This window comes from Macroventuria anomochaeta (assembly GCF_010093625.1).
Source record: "Macroventuria anomochaeta strain CBS 525.71 unplaced genomic scaffold BU25scaffold_54, whole genome shotgun sequence".
Classification (NCBI taxonomy): Eukaryota; Fungi; Ascomycota; class Dothideomycetes; order Pleosporales; family Didymellaceae; genus Macroventuria; species Macroventuria anomochaeta.
The window spans coordinates 14,163-32,108 of NW_022985415.1; the positions used below are offsets into that span (position 1 = coordinate 14,163).

General features: G+C 50.1%; 6 protein-coding genes across 6 annotated transcripts; 4 read left to right on the plus strand and 2 right to left on the minus strand.

Moving 5' to 3' along the window:
- Window positions 1-4,221: 4,221 nt before the first annotated feature.
- Window positions 4,222-5,700, minus strand: BU25DRAFT_404271 (sorbitol dehydrogenase-like protein; the record flags this gene model as incomplete). Its single annotated transcript, XM_033705113.1, has 5 exons — window positions 5,597-5,700; window positions 5,345-5,505; window positions 5,168-5,295; window positions 4,478-5,115; window positions 4,222-4,425 (listed from the first exon to the last, which is right to left on the minus strand). Exons 2-5 carry the CDS (start codon window positions 5,473-5,475, stop codon window positions 4,222-4,224), a joined length of 1,101 nt encoding a protein of 366 aa, XP_033555696.1. The 5' UTR covers window positions 5,476-5,505; window positions 5,597-5,700.
- A 305-nt stretch (window positions 5,701-6,005) lies between these two features.
- BU25DRAFT_404274 (uncharacterized protein) lies at window positions 6,006-8,452 on the plus strand. The gene is made up of 4 exons (XM_033705114.1): window positions 6,006-6,253; window positions 6,303-6,412; window positions 6,508-7,463; window positions 7,515-8,452. The coding sequence occupies exons 1-4, from the start codon at window positions 6,057-6,059 to the stop codon at window positions 8,382-8,384; spliced, it is 2,133 nt and encodes a 710-aa protein (XP_033555697.1). The 5' UTR covers window positions 6,006-6,056; the 3' UTR covers window positions 8,385-8,452.
- Window positions 8,453-8,712: 260 nt separating this feature from the next.
- On the plus strand, window positions 8,713-10,315 carry BU25DRAFT_443727 (uncharacterized protein; the record flags this gene model as incomplete). The annotated part of the gene is made up of 4 exons (XM_033709379.1): window positions 8,713-8,730; window positions 8,760-9,041; window positions 9,196-9,568; window positions 9,618-10,315. The coding sequence occupies 4 exons, from the start codon at window positions 8,713-8,715 to the stop codon at window positions 10,313-10,315; spliced, it is 1,371 nt and encodes a 456-aa protein (XP_033555698.1).
- A 58-nt stretch (window positions 10,316-10,373) lies between these two features.
- BU25DRAFT_236335 (uncharacterized protein) lies at window positions 10,374-12,771 on the minus strand. The gene is made up of 4 exons (XM_033701470.1): window positions 12,529-12,771; window positions 12,342-12,478; window positions 11,162-12,134; window positions 10,374-11,108 (listed from the first exon to the last, which is right to left on the minus strand). Exons 1-4 carry the CDS (start codon window positions 12,635-12,637, stop codon window positions 10,432-10,434), a joined length of 1,896 nt encoding a protein of 631 aa, XP_033555699.1. The 5' UTR covers window positions 12,638-12,771; the 3' UTR covers window positions 10,374-10,431.
- Window positions 12,772-12,961: 190 nt separating this feature from the next.
- BU25DRAFT_435445 (Aldo/keto reductase) lies at window positions 12,962-14,772 on the plus strand (the record flags this gene model as incomplete). The annotated part of the gene is made up of 7 exons (XM_033708916.1): window positions 12,962-13,057; window positions 13,136-13,336; window positions 13,401-13,544; window positions 13,587-13,590; window positions 13,626-13,794; window positions 13,843-13,965; window positions 14,703-14,772. The coding sequence occupies 7 exons, from the start codon at window positions 12,962-12,964 to the stop codon at window positions 14,770-14,772; spliced, it is 807 nt and encodes a 268-aa protein (XP_033555700.1).
- A 2,018-nt stretch (window positions 14,773-16,790) lies between these two features.
- BU25DRAFT_416029 (uncharacterized protein) lies at window positions 16,791-17,126 on the plus strand (the record flags this gene model as incomplete). The annotated part of the gene is made up of 1 exon (XM_033707674.1): window positions 16,791-17,126. A coding segment is annotated over exon 1 (167 nt), but the record flags the coding sequence as incomplete, so codon positions are not given.
- Window positions 17,127-17,946: the final 820 nt, after the last annotated feature.

Below are 17,946 nucleotides of genomic sequence, written 5' to 3' on the forward strand. Positions count from 1 at the left end.
CATGGTACGATGCTCGTTGACGAACCGCAATCCATCCGGATTGGCCAGGACCGACTCTGCTCGTCAACGAGCAGATCTGGTGGACTGTATATATATGTGTAGGAACACAACCCTTATGGTTCGTGTTCAACCTCGTCAATTAAGTTTGTCATTGGATCTCAACCAACCTTCGAGCTAGACAGATTGCCTGTACTACTCATCGTTACCCCAAGCCGTCGTTAGGTGTTTCACCCAGGCGACTTACCCCTACTGTTCCAGAGCCAGAGTTCATCCTCGAGAACCAATCGAATAGTGCTTACGAGCTTTGCTTAAAGTACGACTTCAACAGAGTGCAGCGTTGCAAGAGGTTCTGGAGAGAATCAGGAGTGGAGTTTTCAGTATCCTAGTGAGAAGTTTGACCATAACAAAGTTCATAAAAGGAGTACATCAAGGTCAAAGCAACAAATGGTTTGGGGCTCTATTTGGTGTACACCAGGTGGCCGTGTTGGCCGGTCTTTGCTGGTGATCATGGAGCGTGACTTCACTGCAAAACAACACGGCTACACCTCTTGGAGTTATTGTAAAGCCCTTGAAGAGGGACTACTGCCTCATTACAAGCCAAACCAGATGTTTATGCAAGACAACGCATGGGTACACACATCAAAGTACACCAAGGAATGGTTAGAGAGTCATGGGATTTGGACCATTGAACACCCCCCATACTCACCTGACCTTAATCCTATTGAGCACATGTGGTGGGCTTTGAAAAGAAAGTTATACCAACTCCACCCAGAGTTTGACACACTTGGAGACTCACAAGAGGAGTGGGAGTGTTTCTGTGAGGGTCTGAAGGAGGCATGGTTGGCTATACCGGATCTACTAATCAAGAAACTTATCTACTCAATGCCTAAGCGCCTGAAGGCGTGCAAGGATGTGCAAGGTTACCAAACAAAGTACTAAGTATGTAGATTAATTCACTCTGTTGGATTATATATTGACCGTGTTGTTGTGGAGAAAAGGCGTTGTGAACATCCACACAAAAGTGCGTAAGGTGGCCCAAGCGCGACACTGCGACCAGACTTTTGTTCAACGATTGTAGATCACTCCACCAAAAAATCTAGTTGCGATAGCCTTTGTGTGTGGCTGTAGAGCCTCATTTTTCTATGGGTGGTGTAAGTGTTGATGGTGCGCGTTGCGGCGCATGCGCATTGCGAGCACGGACACGGTACCGTGTCTGTGCGCGCAATGCGCGGATTCGCGCAATGCGCCGAAACACCAAAATCGTCAATCCAAAATTGAGGCTGTAGAGCCACACACAATGGTTATTATCATGAGATTTTCTGGCGGAGTAGTCTATAGACCTATATGAACAAGTTTCTCACTCAAACTTTTGTGGCGCTCTGATTGGGCGGCCGCGGCTGTTGTATTTTGCCGGAGGGGATGGGGAGCAAGGCGCGGCAGCAGCATGACTACGGGCAGCTGCACTACCACGATTCTGCTTCTTCCTGGGTGCTGCAACCTCTGAGGCCTTGCGCTTGCCTCTTTGGGACAATTGTATAGGTTTTTTGGTGTTGCGCTCCCTCTGTTGACGCTCTTTTTCAGCCTTGCGTTTGGCAACTTCCTTAGCCTTCTCAGCCTTCAGCCGGTCACGCTCTTCCTTCTCCCTCAACTTCTGCTCACGCCTCTCCTGTGCAATCTTCTCCTTGTACAGCTTATTGGCGTGCCTCAGTTCAGCCATCTCTGCTTTTTTGAGCTCCTCTGCCTTCTGCTCTTGTTGTTTTGCCCTCTCACGTGCACGTGCTTTCTCTACTCTACTAGGAGAGTAAAACTCGGCTCCACCGTGGTAGTCCTTGTGATGCTGAAGCTCAAGAGGCTTGCTCTTCTTCTTGTGCTTCTTTTGAGTCTTAAGAACCTCTCTGAGGCCTGTAATCTCGTGGTGGAGGACTGAGTTTTGAACTGAGATGTGGTGGAGTGAGCGCCTGATCTTTTTCAGCTCTTCACTGCCTTCGTCTTTGGCTACTTTGCGCAACAGAGTCTCTGTTTTGAGCCAATCCTTGCCGCTATAGACTGAAGAAGAGCTTTTGTTGCTATCGGAGCCCTCAGGGGTAGGCTTAGCAAATCGCTTGAGGATGACGTTGGGTTGAAGGGGTGCTATACCCGTTGCCTCAAAGGACCTGAGTATCAGCCCCTGAGTAAACGTACTTGTCCACGCCTTCCAGAACAGGTGGAAGAAGTCGCTCTTCTTGATAACCGACAGTCCTTGGCCATGGTGAAGGTGTGTTGTGAGCTCCTTTGAGTATGCTGTCGAGAGAGGCTTGAACATCACCACATCGAGTGGCTGGAGCGTGTGGGTTGAATGAGGAGGAAGTATAGCCAGGAGTATCCTGTTCTGATCGCAGTAGTTGATGAAATCCATCGTGACGTGAGATCCATGGCCATCCAGTATCAATAGGCGGTACTTTCTTCGTGCTTTCTTCTTGGTGTAGCGATCAAACACCTGTCTGAGCCAAGCGAGGGCTACCTCGTTGTTTGTCCAGCCTGAAGGTGACGAGGAAACAAAGACAGAGTGTACTCCTGGCTTGATTTCCTCCACCCAGCTTGACTGTATAGTGTTGTTGGTAGACTCGTATAGGAGGCCTGGTGGCAGTGCCGATCCATCCCCACACACACACGCTATAAGCGTCACCCAGGCACGATTACCATCTTGAGTAGTTGCTGTAACCTCCTTCTTCTCCCACATACGTCTACTGAAGACGTGTTTGGTCCTTGTGGTGACTCCGATCATGAAGCCCTTCTCATCCATATTGTATGTGTGCTCAGCGTCGACGTTGTATTGGGCAATTTTGGACTGCAACAGGTCAAAATAGAGCTTGTACTTGGTATACGAATCGGCGTTGTGGCGATTGCTGTCCATACCCGTTGAGTATTGAGAGATGAGATGGATTGAGTGGTTGTTGATGAAGCGGGTAACCCAGCTCTCGCTGACTGGCTCTGTGGCTATTGATGACGCAAAATTTGCTATCATTTCCCTTGTAGGAGGTAGATGTCGGGCTGTAAGCTCCTCTATATACTTGACAAGCTCGTCCTCTTGTTGTGGAGTGAGCTTTTGTTGTGCAATTGCCTGCTCTTCACGCGATCGCGTTTCTCCTCGGTACTTGCGCGTCAACGTAGAGCGCACAACACCATGCTTTATGGATAATTGCGTCCAAGGGATGTTTTTGCATGGCATCATAGCATCTATCTCTTTAATGGCTTCCTCTAGCGTCATTGTGGCGTTGAGTTGTGGTGTTGTGAAGTATGGGTGCATAAAGCGTCTCGGCGCATTGCGCGAATCCGCGCATTGCGCGCACAGACACGGTATGGTGGCCGGGGTTTTGCCAGAATGTCGACTGCCGTAGGTTTGCCATCGTTTTCGAACCACCAGACCTCTATCACTCTACTTTGGAAAATCAAAGGCATCAAGAGACGATGGTCTGTGGTGTTGATGTGTGATGGTGAAGGGCTGGCCGCACCGATGACGATGCGCGAAGCCGCGTCACACGTTTTGACAAGTTACGAAGGCGCTCCTGAAGCTTGAAGTACATTCAGCTTGAGCCTGGAAAAAAAGACTCCAGTGCGCACAAGATCTTGAGAGACCAAGCGTGGACGTACAACTTGCAAGATTGCGTCCGGTTTCTCGCTCCGGCTTGGAGTAGACCATGGTCAGTGTGTAATGATATATCACCCCACAATCGTCCGAGTACCACGTGGCACCCCACAACCCACAGAAGAGTAGGAATGCAGAGCCTCAACCAAGGGCTAGTCCAGATGCAGACTTCAATACCTATGCTGCCCCGGTATTGAACGCCAACTTGGATAGCAACCGTTTAACGACTGCCATAGGTGGTACGAGGACAAGCGATGTATGTACCTGTTCAAAATGTTCGACCGCATTGAGATCAACCTGTGGCTTTTCTGGTTACTTGGCTTCAACGAATTCTTTCCAGGCGCCAAAGCAACTCACTACGATAACAAGTTTTGTAGACTGCATGATCCAGAGTGCGACAGTGGATTTACGGCGGGTGTAGACAGGACTAAGGCTTGCGCGGCCTCTCCGATCTTATACATTCGTTTGCCATGACAACGAATTGGGCAGACATAGGCACACAGAATCTGCAGCTGAAACAAATGCATCCGAAGATACTTGGTCAGGGCAATGACCACGACAAGGTGTTGAAGTATCGTTTATTAATATGTTGTAGTTTACAACACGTTGTCCACCTCGTCAATGATCTGCACCTTGATGCTTCCATTGCTCAGATCACCACATGTGTGCAGCGCGTCCAATGCCTTCTCCAATGGATACGTGTGGCTGACAAGCGGCTTGAGATCAAGGATGCCTCCGGCGAGACATTGCAGACCAGCAGGCCATGTGTCACGGTATCGGTTGATAAACTTGAGATTGATCTGTAATGCTGTCAGTACTGTGTCAACTTCTTAGCAGAGAGCGAACGCTTACCTCTCCGAGAGAAAGGTGCATGAACGGAAGATTGTTCATGATCTCCTTTCCTACACCAATCACCATGACTGTTCCGCCTCTTCGCGCTGTATAGGTAGCAGTGACAACACTGCTCTCTACACCTGTGCACTCAAGTACTACTTCTGGTGCACCGTACTCTCCAACGTGTTCGAAGTTGAACAGCTTCCTGATCTCCTTCGAGTTGCCCTCCGAGTCAAGATCTCGGTTGACTTGGTAGGTGAGGGCTGAAGGAACGAACTTTTTTGCGAAGGCCAATCTCTTCGGTTCGAGATCCGTGATGACAATCGGATGCGCACCGCTTGCTCTTGCAGCTGCAAGTGCAATAAGACCAATGGGTCCAGCTCCGCATACTACAGCACCACGACCGAGCGACAACCCGGCCGACTTGATGCCGTGCATAACAACTGATAGTGGTTCTAGCAATGCACCCTCTGCATAACTGACGTTGTCTGGCAACTTGTGACACCATTTCGCGGGATGGGTCTTATATCGCTGAATTGTGCCGTGATACGGATAGACGCCTGCGAACTGGACGTCTTCGCAAATATTGTAGCGACCATCCTGGCAAAGGAAGCATTCGCCGCAGGGAATACCAGGCTCGACGGCTACACGGTCACCTTGACCATTACATTAGCTTCGATGAGTAAAAGATGTCCAGAGTCCACTTACCTGGCTTCAGGTTCGTTACACCTTCGCCACATTGTAGGACAATACCAGCTGCCTCGTGACCTAAGATACAATCGCCCTCAACAACAAGCGAGCCTATCCTCCCTGTTCTCCAGAAGTGAATGTCGGACCTGCTGATTTCAATATGAAGTACAGTAACAGATCGTATGGGTCACATACCCGCAGACACCTGTGGCCTTGATATGAAGTAGAACTTCTCCTTGGGCCGGCGCATACACGGGCGCATCTTCTTGCTTCAAATTGTGGTCTGCGGTGACTTGCAGCGACGGATTCGGGAGTGGCGTGGACATTGTCTGCTTTCCAGATGTTCCATTCGTGCTCTGTGACGTAGATTCAGTAGGCATTACATCGCTCGAGAGAGAGTCGAAGACTACTGGCGCCATGGTGTCTACCAGATAAGTTTGAACTTACTGCGCGATGTATATGAGGGAGAGAAATTTCCCAAGGCGGCGGAGTTGAGTGGAGACGGCATGTTGAGCGCGCAAGGGGGACTGCATTTGCTCATCGAAAGGCTACCATCTGGTGATTGTATAGCCGAATGCATAGTGGCGTGCAGCGGAGGCCCAGCTTTTGGTGGGGTTATTGAATTTGGAGGGCTGAGTTCACCCAATCGGGAATCTGGTGCCTCTGATTTCTGTGTCGAGCGGTGGATCTTACCAGCCGGCCAATAGGAATGTGCGGGAGTCCGAGAACCGTTACGCTCCTCGGATCCAAACTGCCCCGGGTTCCCCATTTGGGAACCCCGTCGCATTTGTCTTAGAGGAATTATCAGACTGATGTTGATGTGTTGTTGTGGACTGACTTGAAAAGATTATCTTGTGCCGTCGTTGTGTCCTCAGAATCTCTCACACCAAACATCATCTACAGAATCATGCATCTCGCACAAAACACCACACAAGCCAACGGCGCAACAAATTACGGCAAAGATGTTGTGGAAGGGATGAGAAAAGAAGAAAAGATCGAGCAAGCGGCAGTCCGGAAGCTCTCAGACAAGCAGGACCATGTTCTGAAGTCTTTCAGATTGCTGATCGCAGATCTGTGCCAACAGTTCAGTGGCGGACACCCGGGGTACATCTTTTGGCGTTTAGGCCTCGTCAGAGTGCTGACCTACAGATAGAGGTGCGATTGGTATGGCCGCGATAGGAGTTTCACTCTGGAAATATGTCATGCGCTATGCGCCGCACACACCGACTTACTTCAACCGCGACCGATTCGTCCTGTCCAATGGTAAGATTTTCCGGTTTTGAGTCTGTCGCGTAGACAGTGCTGACCGAAAGCAGGCCATACTTGCTTGTTCCAGTACTCGTTTCTCCACCTCACAGGCTACAAGGCTATGACCTTAGATCAGCTGAAATCCTACCACTCCGACCGCGTCGACGCGCTGTGCCCCGGCCACCCAGAGATTGAGCATGAGGGAATTGAGGTGACAACAGGACCTCTCGGTCAGGGTGTAGCAAATGCTGTTGGTCTGGCAATGGCTACCAAAAATCTGCAGGCGACCTACAACAAGCCAAATTTCGACATCGTTTCCAACCACACATGGTGTATGATTGGCGATGCGTGTCTGCAGGAGGGCGTAGCGTTAGAGGCGATCTCTTTTGCAGGCCACGTCAAGCTGAACAACCTTACCATCATATACGATAACAACCAGATCACTTGCGACGGCAGCGTCGACCTTACAAACACCGAGGATGTCAACGCGAAGATGCGCGCATGCGGGTGGGATGTGATTGACATTGAGGATGGTTGTTTCGACATTGAGGGTATCGTGAGCGCGCTCAACAAAGCACGGGCTTCCACCGACAAGCCAACCTTCATCAATGTCCGCACTGTCATCGGTCTCGGCAGTGCCGTAGCTGGTGATGCAGTTGCTCACGGAGCTGCTTTTGGTACTGCTGATGTTGCTAACATGAAGAAGTTATACAACTTCAACCCTGAGGAGCACTTTGTTATCAGCAACACCGTTCGCGAGTTCTTTGCAGACCTCCCATCAAGAGGCCAGGAGCTGGTCCAGTCCTGGGAGAAAAAGGTGCAAGAGTACGAAGCCAAGTACCCTGAGCTTGGTGCTGAGTTCTGGAACCAAGTTGAAGGCCGTCTTCCAGAGAACTGGAAGGACCTCCTTCCCAGCTCGTTCCCTGATCAGCCCACAGCCACAAGAAAGTCGTCTGGTCTGGTGTTCAACCCCATTGCGCAGAAGGTTAAGAACTTCATGGTCGGTACTGCGGATCTCTCCCCTTCGGTCAACATGATCTGGAAGGACAAAGTCGACTTCCAACATGTAAGCTTCTGCACCCCTTGAACATCATCAGCGTTCGCTAACGAGAGTCAGCCCGATCTGAAGACGACTTGCGGTATCACCGGTAACTACAGCGGCCGATACATCCACTATGGTGTGCGTGAACATGCCATGTGTGCCATCTCCAATGGATTGGCTGCTTTTGCTCCCAACACATTCATCCCCGTGACATCATCTTTCTTCATGTTCTACCTGTATGCAGCACCAGCAGTTCGCATGGGAGCTCTGCAGCACCTGCAGGTCATCCACGCAGCGACACACGACTCGATCGGCATGGGTGAAGACGGCCCAACTCATCAGCCTATTGAGCTGGCCAATCTTTACCGGGCGATGCCAAATCTCTTGTACATTCGACCAGCAGACAGCGAAGAGACAGCTGGCGCTTGGATTACAGCCATCGAGGCCAAGAACACACCGACCATCATCTCGACATCGAGACACACGTTGCCACAGCTGTCGCAAACTCGGCGCGATTTGGTAGGAAAGGGTGGCTACGTCATTGAGGAAGTCGAAGACGCCGATGTGACATTGATTGGTGTCGGTGCTGAGCTGTGCCATGCGATCGACACAGCAAAGGAGCTGAAGACAAAGAACATTAAAGCTCGCGTTGTCAGCTTTCCATGCCAGCGTCTGTTCGATGCTCAGCCCATCCAGTACAAGCGGGATACATTACGCAGACACAAAGGCATTCCAGCCATCGTCATCGAGCCTTACGCGCCAAATGGATGGGAGAGGTATGCTGATGCCGCAGCCTGCGTGAAGCGTTTCGGACACAGTCTCCCAGGTAAGGCAGCGTACAAATATTTCGGTTTCGATACCCCGGCGCTGGTGAAGAAGGTGGAGAGTTACCTGCAACAGGTAATCGATGACCCGCTCCTGCGCCGTGAGTTTGTCGACTTGTAAGCAGACGGTGTTACCGGCATTCGAAAAGTAAGAGTTTGTAGCGTGCAGAAGTAATGACATTGAGTTTCTGATGATTGTTCTTGATGACCTTGGGAAACTGACGCGTCGCGTGAAAGCATGGATCTCAGCCACTCAGCCACTAGCGTTATCACATGATCGGCTAGTCTTTCCTAGTTTCCTCCCAGCTCATCCCTGCTCTTTCCTCTCCATCTCGGTATCTGAAGGGCCTAGCAACATCAATGCTTCACAGTTCTCGAACTGATGGTTGACGAGCCGACAAATAAAAGACGTCGACTCGATGAAGGGACTTCGGCAGCGGATGCCCCCAATGTCATCAACAGTGGCAGTACGCTTTTCTCGCCAAGCGAGGTGCAGGCAGGCGCCGGGTATGGTTTCGAAAACATAGATCCGTTTCTGTCACCAGTCACTGCGTCAAGCTGGCCCTTCGACGAGTTCGCCCACGATCCGGATTATCTGGCCTCACAGGAAGCATTACGTTCGCTCATGTTCACCACTGCACGATCAGCCGCGCCAACTAGGGCAGGAACTCCTGTGGAGAATGATGACATGAGTGGGTCAATAAACATCAAACGTGTGCTGGCCGACGGAAAACGAATCCAGTATCTGAAGAACTACATGTCACAAGTAGCTCCATGGGTGAGTCCTGTTTCCTTGGTCCTCTCCGCAGCCGTCGAGCTCAACACACCTGGGTGCCTATTGTCTTGTCAAGCAATCTGATAACCTTTCTTTCTCAACAAAAAAATTTGAGTTCCAGTCCATTATCAAGTATAAGACGCTGATCGGCATTTAGCTTGACATGTTCGACAGCCAGCGAGCGTTTGGAGTTCAATTGCCCGCTCTTGCAAAAGAATCGCCGCCTCTGCTATACGCCATCCTTGCGATCGGAGCTCGCCAGCTCGAACGGAAGGACAAAATCCAGTCATCATTTGACAGTCTCGAACTCTACCAAGAGGCTATCCGACTGTTGACACCCTTGTTGCAAGCTCGAGACGTCCAAGTGATCGCAGCTTGTGTTATTCTGTGTTGCCTCGAAATGTTCTCAGCTAGTGCTCAGGACTGGCGTCACCATCTCGAGGGATGTGCGGCTGTATTTGAGGCTTTCGGCGTCAACGGCTTCAATGGCGATGTACTACAGGCTCTCTTCTGGTGCTATGCACGCATGGGTAAGTGGCACCCGAAGTTATCGAAAGGATGTTTCATTGACTCAAACAGATGTATGCGGAGCGCTCATCTCAGACGGCACAGAAAGCACGTTACTAAAGCCTTCGGAATGGCTACCACATGGCCTCACGGACGAAGATGCAGAGGCACTTTTCCGAAACCCAAAGGTTCCAGATATGTATGCCAACTATGCTGTATATCTCTGCGCTAAGACGTGCGAACTCATCTCCGACCGCAATAAGTACACTGAGCTGGGCGCTGAGAATGGGTGCGATGCCGAACAGTTCCAAACACAGTCATTTCGGTTATGGGACCAACTCGCCAGTTGGTCTTCACATCGCCCATCAGAAATGCAGGCTGTCGAAACTACCAATACGACACCATTTCCGCACGTCTTCTTCGCTCATTGGGCTGCAATATCGTCCAACCAGCTGTACCACACCTCTTGTGTGTTGCTACTCAACAGCAATCCAAAACTAAAGACGTCATTGTCGCAGACACCCACCACATCCATTATGTGGCACGTGAAACGCATTTGTGGAATCAGTCTGACAAATCCGCATGAAGGCTGTCTCAATAACGCTATACAACCGCTCTGGATTGCTGGGCGCCTGCTGAGCCACTCCTCCGAACAGGCCCTGGTCGTCAAAACCATTCGACATATCGAAGTCCTTACGGGATGGACCGCGACCTGGCGCATCCGTGACTTAGAAAGTACGTGGGGTTACAAGGTTCGCGGTGAGGTGTGACCTATTGCGATTGTGGAGAGCTCTCATTCAAGCAGGAGATGCTACAATCTGCTACGTCGAGCAAGTCCGTCTCGGATGTCCGGACGTCCGGAAATGATAAAGCAGTACCGGCATTCTCACCAACCATCTGCTAGCTGCCACTCACTTCTTAGCTGATCAACATATGGGTGGATGGTCCAACCAGTCAATCGCTGAACAAACTCAAGCGTACGGACTATTGCGTTATGTTGACTCGCATGCGTTGCTGTACGACCCGCGACAATGAGAGATGCGACAAGACATGGGTCCCACCAGCCTGGTCTGTCATTTTGGATGGCAATGCCACAGATGCGGTGCGCGTGCCATAGAGTCGACATCGAAGGCGAGTTCTGATTCGGTTTGTCCCCGAATCGAGGCTTGTTCTGCAGCAGCAGAAGCATGCCTGTGTGGTATAGCTGATTTGCCAACAGCGCGGCACCACTAGTAAACACGATTGTCGGATAGTCGTCATCGGCCAGCACACCGTCTTTGGGATATAGTTCAATGATGGGTTGAAACGCCTGCGATCGGTGCATATACCAGTGGGCGAAGCTTTGGACCAGGGTGTTCCACACTTCCACTCGATTGAGCCCATAACGTTGCTGGAGCCAACGATCACCGTCACCTTTGGCGAACATGGCTGAGTCCACACATAGAGCGACGGCATCATATGCACATTGCGCTATCGAGTCGATGTTCCCGGGTCCTCCAGGCTGCCCAGTCAAGGAAGGGAGGGGAATACGGCTATTGCCTGCCATCAATGCGCGACTCAACTCTGCTCAGATATCAGCACGCGGAACAACTGGAATTTAAGAAAGTCTACCATACCTAGCCTAACCAACAACCAGTATCCACAAGCATTGAGACTGGAGGATCCAAGCTCGAGTAACAGTTTCTCCAGGAGATACATTCGGCTTTGCCCACTGTCGCTTCTTAGCCAGATTGCGGCAAGATTGGGAATCATATCAGCAAGAACATCCAGTACGCACACGACTGTCTCCAGAGTTGCATTTGGCGCAGCGCTGTCGTTCATGCCCCTTTCTGACGTGCTTTTGCCGACGTCCAAGTCTTCCAATACCCACGCCATGTTCGAGGAACTCGCCGCCAATCGTATGACAGAGGCACGCAAGCTCGGTACCTGGGTTGGGTTTGTCAATAGAGCCACACCGAAGTGTTGGTCGGTGTCGCAGATGTCCAGCCAAGGTGCAATGTTGTACCTGTAGAACTTCAAAAGCTCAAGGTCACGACCCGCCGCTACTGCATGGGCAGGATGGCCGCCTGCTGGAATCATTGCGTTGGAGTTTGGAGCTCCGTGAATCCGGTTTAAGTCTTCCGAACCTCTAAAGTTCTGGAAGCCTGGAGATGGTCCAGGCATGCTATGGCCTATCGTGTCAAAGCTCAGTGTTGACTGATGCCCAGTCTCTGTTCGATGCACTCCAGGTCGCCTCTCTAGACTATTGCCGTTCAAAGTTGGATCCAGGTTGTCATCCCTGGCAAAGTCAAATGTCGAAACCGCATGTTTTTCCCTGACGCTTGGTACTACAAAAAAGTCCGCCCCTTGAGCCGTTCCAGAAGTAAAGCCAAGTGCCAACAAACCGTCCGATGCGAACTCGTAGTTGTTCGGCGGGAGCTTATGACCCGAATGGCTTTGGGTGCTGGTGTCGATTGAAGTTGTTCCTACTTGTCTATCTGGAAGGACAACGGACTGTGTCTGCGCAGGGGCATTCTGCCGGCTCCCAGCTGCCTTTGCTGGCTGGTTTGCAGTCTCCGACACCGGTTCTTCACCATCATCTCCAGCGAACTAGTAAAGTCAATACGTGGCAAGAGGAAGGGCGTGATTGACGCCTGCAGCTCGCTCACAACACAGACGTGGTCGGACATGAACGCTGATGTGCGAAGCCTTCAAAACGGCTCAGCCCACACAGAAGCACATCAGGCAGACCTTTGATTGTTGATATCATAGACAGACGTGATAGAGCCATTCATCATAACTGAAAACCATACTCACACGAACGTTGGCGTATTTCACGTCAGTCTTGACTTCCGGCGTGAAGTTATGCTTTCCAAGTATCTGGAATGCACTTGCATATCGACACTCGAACCCTTTCGATATGCAATTCTGACAGATCGGCTTTCCCTCATCGCCTGCTTGGTGTTACAAACATCCTCATTGAGCATCAATGGTAAGCACTTACACTTTCGTCGACGATTCCGGCATGTCATGCAGCCCGTCCGGGATCTTTTCGGACGCGCATTGACAGGGCTGTCGGCACCTTCGGCAGAGGCCGACGCTGAGCCTTCCATCGGCTTTCGGTGCGTTGCTGCTTGACAGCTGTTGTTGTGGGTTCTGCAGAGTGTTTATCGGAGTTCTATCCTCGGTAAATCTACGCACCCGCCGCTTCCGAAGTTGCGCCTGGAGCGAGTCCCCGCACGTGAGGTCTAGGCACAACTTCGGTAGTGGTTATGATCTCCCAATTCGGAAGCTATGTCTTCGTCGTGCTTCACGATGTTTGACAAGTATGGAGAGCTCTTTACTATTGAGATGCTCAGAATTGACATATACAAAAGAAGTTGCGTGACACCTGTTTGCCAGCAATTTCCGATTCTTCAACTCTGCGCAATAACATTATGTCCAAGGATACGGTCAAACTTGCCTGCGGGCATCAGATGCCTCTTCTGAGATTTGGTCTTTGGAAGGTCCCAAAGGAGAGTGCAGCTGATACCGTCTACAACGCTACCAAAGCCGGTTACAGGCTATTCGATGGGGAATATGACTACCAGAACTAGAAGGAAGCCGGATAGGGTATTAAGCGTGCCATCAGCGAGTGTGTGGTCAAGCGCGAGGATATCTCCATTACCACGAAGCTCTGGAATAACTACCATGCCAAGGAGCATGCATTGCCAATGATCAAGGCACAGAACGAGTCGTGGGTATTTGGGTATATCGATCTACTTTTGATTCCTTTCCCATCTGCGCTCGGAAAAGCGCTACCCCGGGTGGTGGTTGGCAAACGGTGAGTATTGAAACAACCCACCTCTTGTTCAAAGCTGACTCCGTACGGGCAAGTCTGTCAAGCCTGCTAAGGTGTCGAATCAAGAGACCTGGAAGTCACTCAAAGCCGCCGTTGAACAAGGCATCGCTCGCTCGATCGGTGTTTCCAACTTCCAAGGGCAGTCAATCTACGACCTCTTCACATACAACAAACACCCTGTGTCCTCGCTTCAAATCGAACACCACTCGTATCTCACATAGCCAGGTCTCATCCACTTGGCTAAACACATGGCATCGTAGTCATAGCATATTCGTCATTCGGCCCTCAGTCGATCTTAGAATTGCCTCCAGCATTCCGTGAGCGCGCCGAAGGACTGCCGTCGTTATTTGATATAGAGATCATCAAGAAGATTGCCTCGAAGCATGTAAAGACTCCTTCACAGATCCTGCTTCGCTTCGCGACACAAAGGTGGGCTTCAAACAACTTCTTTCTTTGGCTGAGCTAAGAGTGGTTTAGGAACATTGCTGTAAGCCCCAAGTCGAATAACAAGGACGGTCTTGCGCAGACCTTGGATATTACAAGCTTCTATTTGTCGAAAGAGGACATTGACTCGATATTGGCCCTCGGTCAGGGTCTGAGGTTCGACCCTGGCTTCTACTTGAAGAATTATCCACTGCACATCTTTCTATAGGCGCAAGCTTGAACGACATACGAGATATGATAACGACATATCAAGCAACCTACAACGCAACTTTCTTTGTGTAGCTTCAATTGCACTTTGCTCATCATCAATACTAATCTGTCAGGGCTGATGCGCCCAAGAGCCCCGCTTCCGTTTTCGGTTATTATGAGAATTTTTGGTGGAGTAGTCTATAGACCTATATGAGTAAGTCTCTCACTCAAACTTTTGTGGTGCTCTGATTGGGCGGTTGCGGCTGTTGTATGTTGCTGGAGGGGGTGGGGAGCGAGGCGCAGCAGCAGCACGACTACAGGCAGCTGCACTATTAGTCAGACAGCCTACAGTGAGCTTCATCAGTAAACTGTACGCCATCCCAGAAGCCAATTACAGGCTGTTTCTTGTGCTCTGATGTGTATACGATGCGCTGAGCTTGCTGAGATGGAAGAATTTCCTTCTGAGTCGCAGCTTTGAACATTGCAGCTTGCCTGAGGTTCCAGAGAGCGCGTCTTACAGTATCTCGATGAGCACTGATACCCAGCCTATTTATCTGCTCACGGAGAGCTTGCCTTCGGCAGTGTAGTGGTTGTGCGAGCATATCATCAACATCGTCATTTGAGATCTTGAGAGGGCAGCCGCTGCCTTTGGTGCCGTGGAGGACCTTTTTTGCTTCATGTAGCTGTTGTCTACGGTATGTAAGCCCTCCAAATACTGCACGATCAGACCTTCAGCGACGCGCAGTGCGCTCAGAAATATGGTGTTGTTCGTAGAGCTGTTTCATGGGGATCTGTGCCAAATGTGGCTGCGCTTTGTTGGAATCCAACGTGTCAAAGAACCGCTGCCGCCTCATAGAATCTGGATACCCTTGCAGGTCAGAAGTTGGTGTAACTTGACAATTACGTAGATGCATTTTTAATTTAAAAATGTAAAGAATTGATTGAGCTATGAAGCGTTGAATTTCGTGGTTGCTGAGCTGTTCAAGGCCGGTGCGGGGCGGTCAAACTCAGCAGAAATGTCATGGGTATTTCCCTTACTGTACTAAGCCAAAAGTTCGTTCGCCTCAGCGCACGAGCCACCACCACCCCTCAATTCTCAAGAGCAACACCTTCTTTGACAGCGTATTACTCCATCAATATGAGCTCATTTAGTACTGAAATTTCAGGCAATCGGATGCCTGGAGGTGAATTATCAGAAGCGCAGCGCATATATTGTTTAGCCCAGGTTGAGGCTGGTGTTCAAACCAGTAAAATTGCAGACGCTCTCAAGTGCTCTCAACGGTGCATCCAAAAAACAGTCACCCAATGGAAAGCCACCTCCAGCAACACCTCACAGCCTAGAACAGGCCGTCCGCCTATATTGACTAGCAGAGATCACCGCCAGCTGCTTAGAATTGCTCAAAAAAATCCCCGTATTGAGTACCAGAGGCTGCTACAGGAGGCAGGGATGTGGGACTCCACCGCCACCCACCCACAAGTATCACGTCGTACTGTATAACGTGCGATGGCTGATCAGGGTTACTGCAAGTTCAGAGCCAAGCGCAGACCAAAGATCAATGCCTGTACAGCAGGGCTCTGTCTCAAGCTTGCTGCTGACTGGCAGGGCTTCAACTTTGGACGCAGCAGATCCAAGTTCAGTGACGAGTGTAGCATTGCTTGTGGATCTGGCCACAACACTGCCTGGGTATGGCAATTACCAGTGGAGAAATGGTCTCATGAGATGGTAGAGGAGGTCACCACTGCACGCCAGCCAGCTCGTATGGTATGGGCATCAATATCAATGACTCCAGGAGGCTGAGTTTGGCGTAGTCAGCTGGTGGTGATGACCCACGATGAGGCAGCTGCACGGTGTGGATATACAGCTCAAAGCTATATTCAGGCATTGGAAGAAGGCCTTATGGACAGCTACAGGCCAGGCAAGTGGTTTATGCAGGACAACGCACCTATCCATACTGCATGCACGTCAAGGGAGTGGTTAGAGGTCCACGGTGTTGCTACGGTTGACTGGCCACCATATTCTCCAGACCTTAACCCTATTGAGCACCTCTGGTGGGCACTCAAAAAGAAGCTCCATGAGCTCCATCCTGAGTTTGACTATATGGGAGACTTGCTAGCTGAGTGGGAGGCATTTGAATTGGGGTTGCATGAGGCATGGGCTGCTATACCAGATTCACTGATTGCAGCATTCATCAGGTCTATGCCACAACGACTAGATGCTGTGAGAGAAGCAAGGGGTTACCAGACTAAATATTGAGTGTAATGCAATCAATTTGCCACCCTAACTCTCAAAATTGAGCCACATTGTGTGGAGTTATTCTACATCAAAACGGAGGTGGTGAAGTTGGTTTGGTGGCTTGTGCGCTTGGGCGAACAGACTTCTGTCACCCGATTGTACATGTATTGGCCAGCCCTCGGATGTACTCCGGGGCTGGACCAGAGGCTCATAGGCCACCTGTATATATTCCTCACAAACCTTGAGGCTCAGCCATCAAGGATTGTGACCCATTTGGCCCCAGACGGCCCCAATCCATCCTGTGTCCGATTGCCTGCCTACAGTGACTTCACAAGAAAACCGGCCATTTTTTTGGCCAGGGTAGTGCTAAGGAGCTTGCTATACAAAATGCTATTGCAGATCTCAACTCTGGTATTTTTAAGAGCAAGCAAAGCAGCTGCTCATTGGCATGGTGTTGCGCAATCAACATTGCAAGGCCAATGTGCAGGTCAACAACCACACATGATAGCTCACTCAAATCAACAGCAATTGACTCTGGAACAAGAAGCCTTTCTAATAGATTGGATACTTGATGAGGACTCACACACACAACCTCCCTCCCATCCTTGCATACAAGAAATGGCCACCTGGCTCCTCCACATAAACAGTGACTACAAGCCTCTCAGGCAACTATGGGTACCCCATTTCATCAACTGCAACCCACGCGTCACATCTATAGTTGGCTGGACAATCAAGAGCGCATGTACTACAGCAGCAAACTACAAGACAATCCGCGCCTTTCTTGAGCTGTTTGAGTAGACAAGAATCAAACTAGGCATACAGTATGAAGATATGTGGAATATGGATGAGACTGGGTGCGCACTAGGGGTATGTACAAACACCCAGGTGCTTGCAAAATCATGGAACCTGGACAACAACAAGGAGAAGGTAGTGTTAGGATCAAAGAACAACCTGCAACAACACTGAACAAACAGGACTACGCAACGATACAAGAGGAGCTGAGAAACTGTAGTATTGATTGACCCAAGCAGTGGGGCCGCGTTGGCAATACTCAGTATGATCATCACTCTCAGTTGAGCAACTCAAAGCAACTTGAACAACCCAAGCAGTGAAGCTGCGTTGGCGATACTTTGCACAAGCAGTATACTTGGCACAAGCAGTATACTCAGCATGGTCAGTATACTTGGTACAATCAGTATACTCAGTACCAAGCAATATGAGCAATCCTCTGCTCAAGTATATAGCAAGTAGACACGCTGCCCTTATGGCATTGTGTTCAACCTCTGGGAATCCAGCACAATCGCTCAAGTATATAGCCACATAGGAACACCGCCCTTATGGCAGTGTGTTCAACCTTGTCAATCAACTTGTTATTTGTAACGACTCTGCACACAGCAAGGCTGTGGGGCAGACTAGCTTACAGCAGCTAGAGGCAAAAGCTAGCTGGCTGGCACTATATATATTATACTACACAAAGAATACTTGCTTAAGTATTCTTGTGCTTACCTTTTGGTATACCTTGGAGATGTCACGTAGTATTGATATCAAGGGCAGGGCGCTCATCCATTACATAATACTTAAGCAACCCGAAGGTCTAGAGTTCAAATCTGGTAGCAACCAGTATTCTCTCTGTCTTAAACTATAGACTTTATAGATGTAGTAGGCTTGTGGTGCTACAAGGCTCAATGGAGCTTGTAGGCTGAAGCTGCTATAGG

Bases quoted from the DNA above. Each gene is read 5' to 3' on its own strand.
- BU25DRAFT_404274 (XM_033705114.1), top strand. From the start codon at position 6,057: ATGCATCTCGCACAAAACACCACACAAGCCAACGGCGCAACAAATTAC. The intron at 6,413-6,507 runs GTAAGATTTTCC...TCCACCTCACAG, and splicing joins CCGATTCGTCCTGTCCAATG to GCTACAAGGCTATGACCTTA. The intron at 7,464-7,514 runs GTAAGCTTCTGC...AACGAGAGTCAG, and splicing joins ACAAAGTCGACTTCCAACAT to CCCGATCTGAAGACGACTTG.
- BU25DRAFT_236335 (XM_033701470.1), bottom strand. From the start codon at position 12,637: ATGGAAGGCTCAGCGTCGGCCTCTGCCGAAGGTGCCGACAGCCCTGTC. The intron at 12,479-12,528 runs GTAAGTGCTTAC...AACACCAAGCAG, and splicing joins CCGGAATCGTCGACGAAAGT to GCGATGAGGGAAAGCCGATC. The intron at 12,135-12,341 runs GTGAGTATGGTT...TGACTTTACTAG, and splicing joins TGAAATACGCCAACGTTCGT to TTCGCTGGAGATGATGGTGA.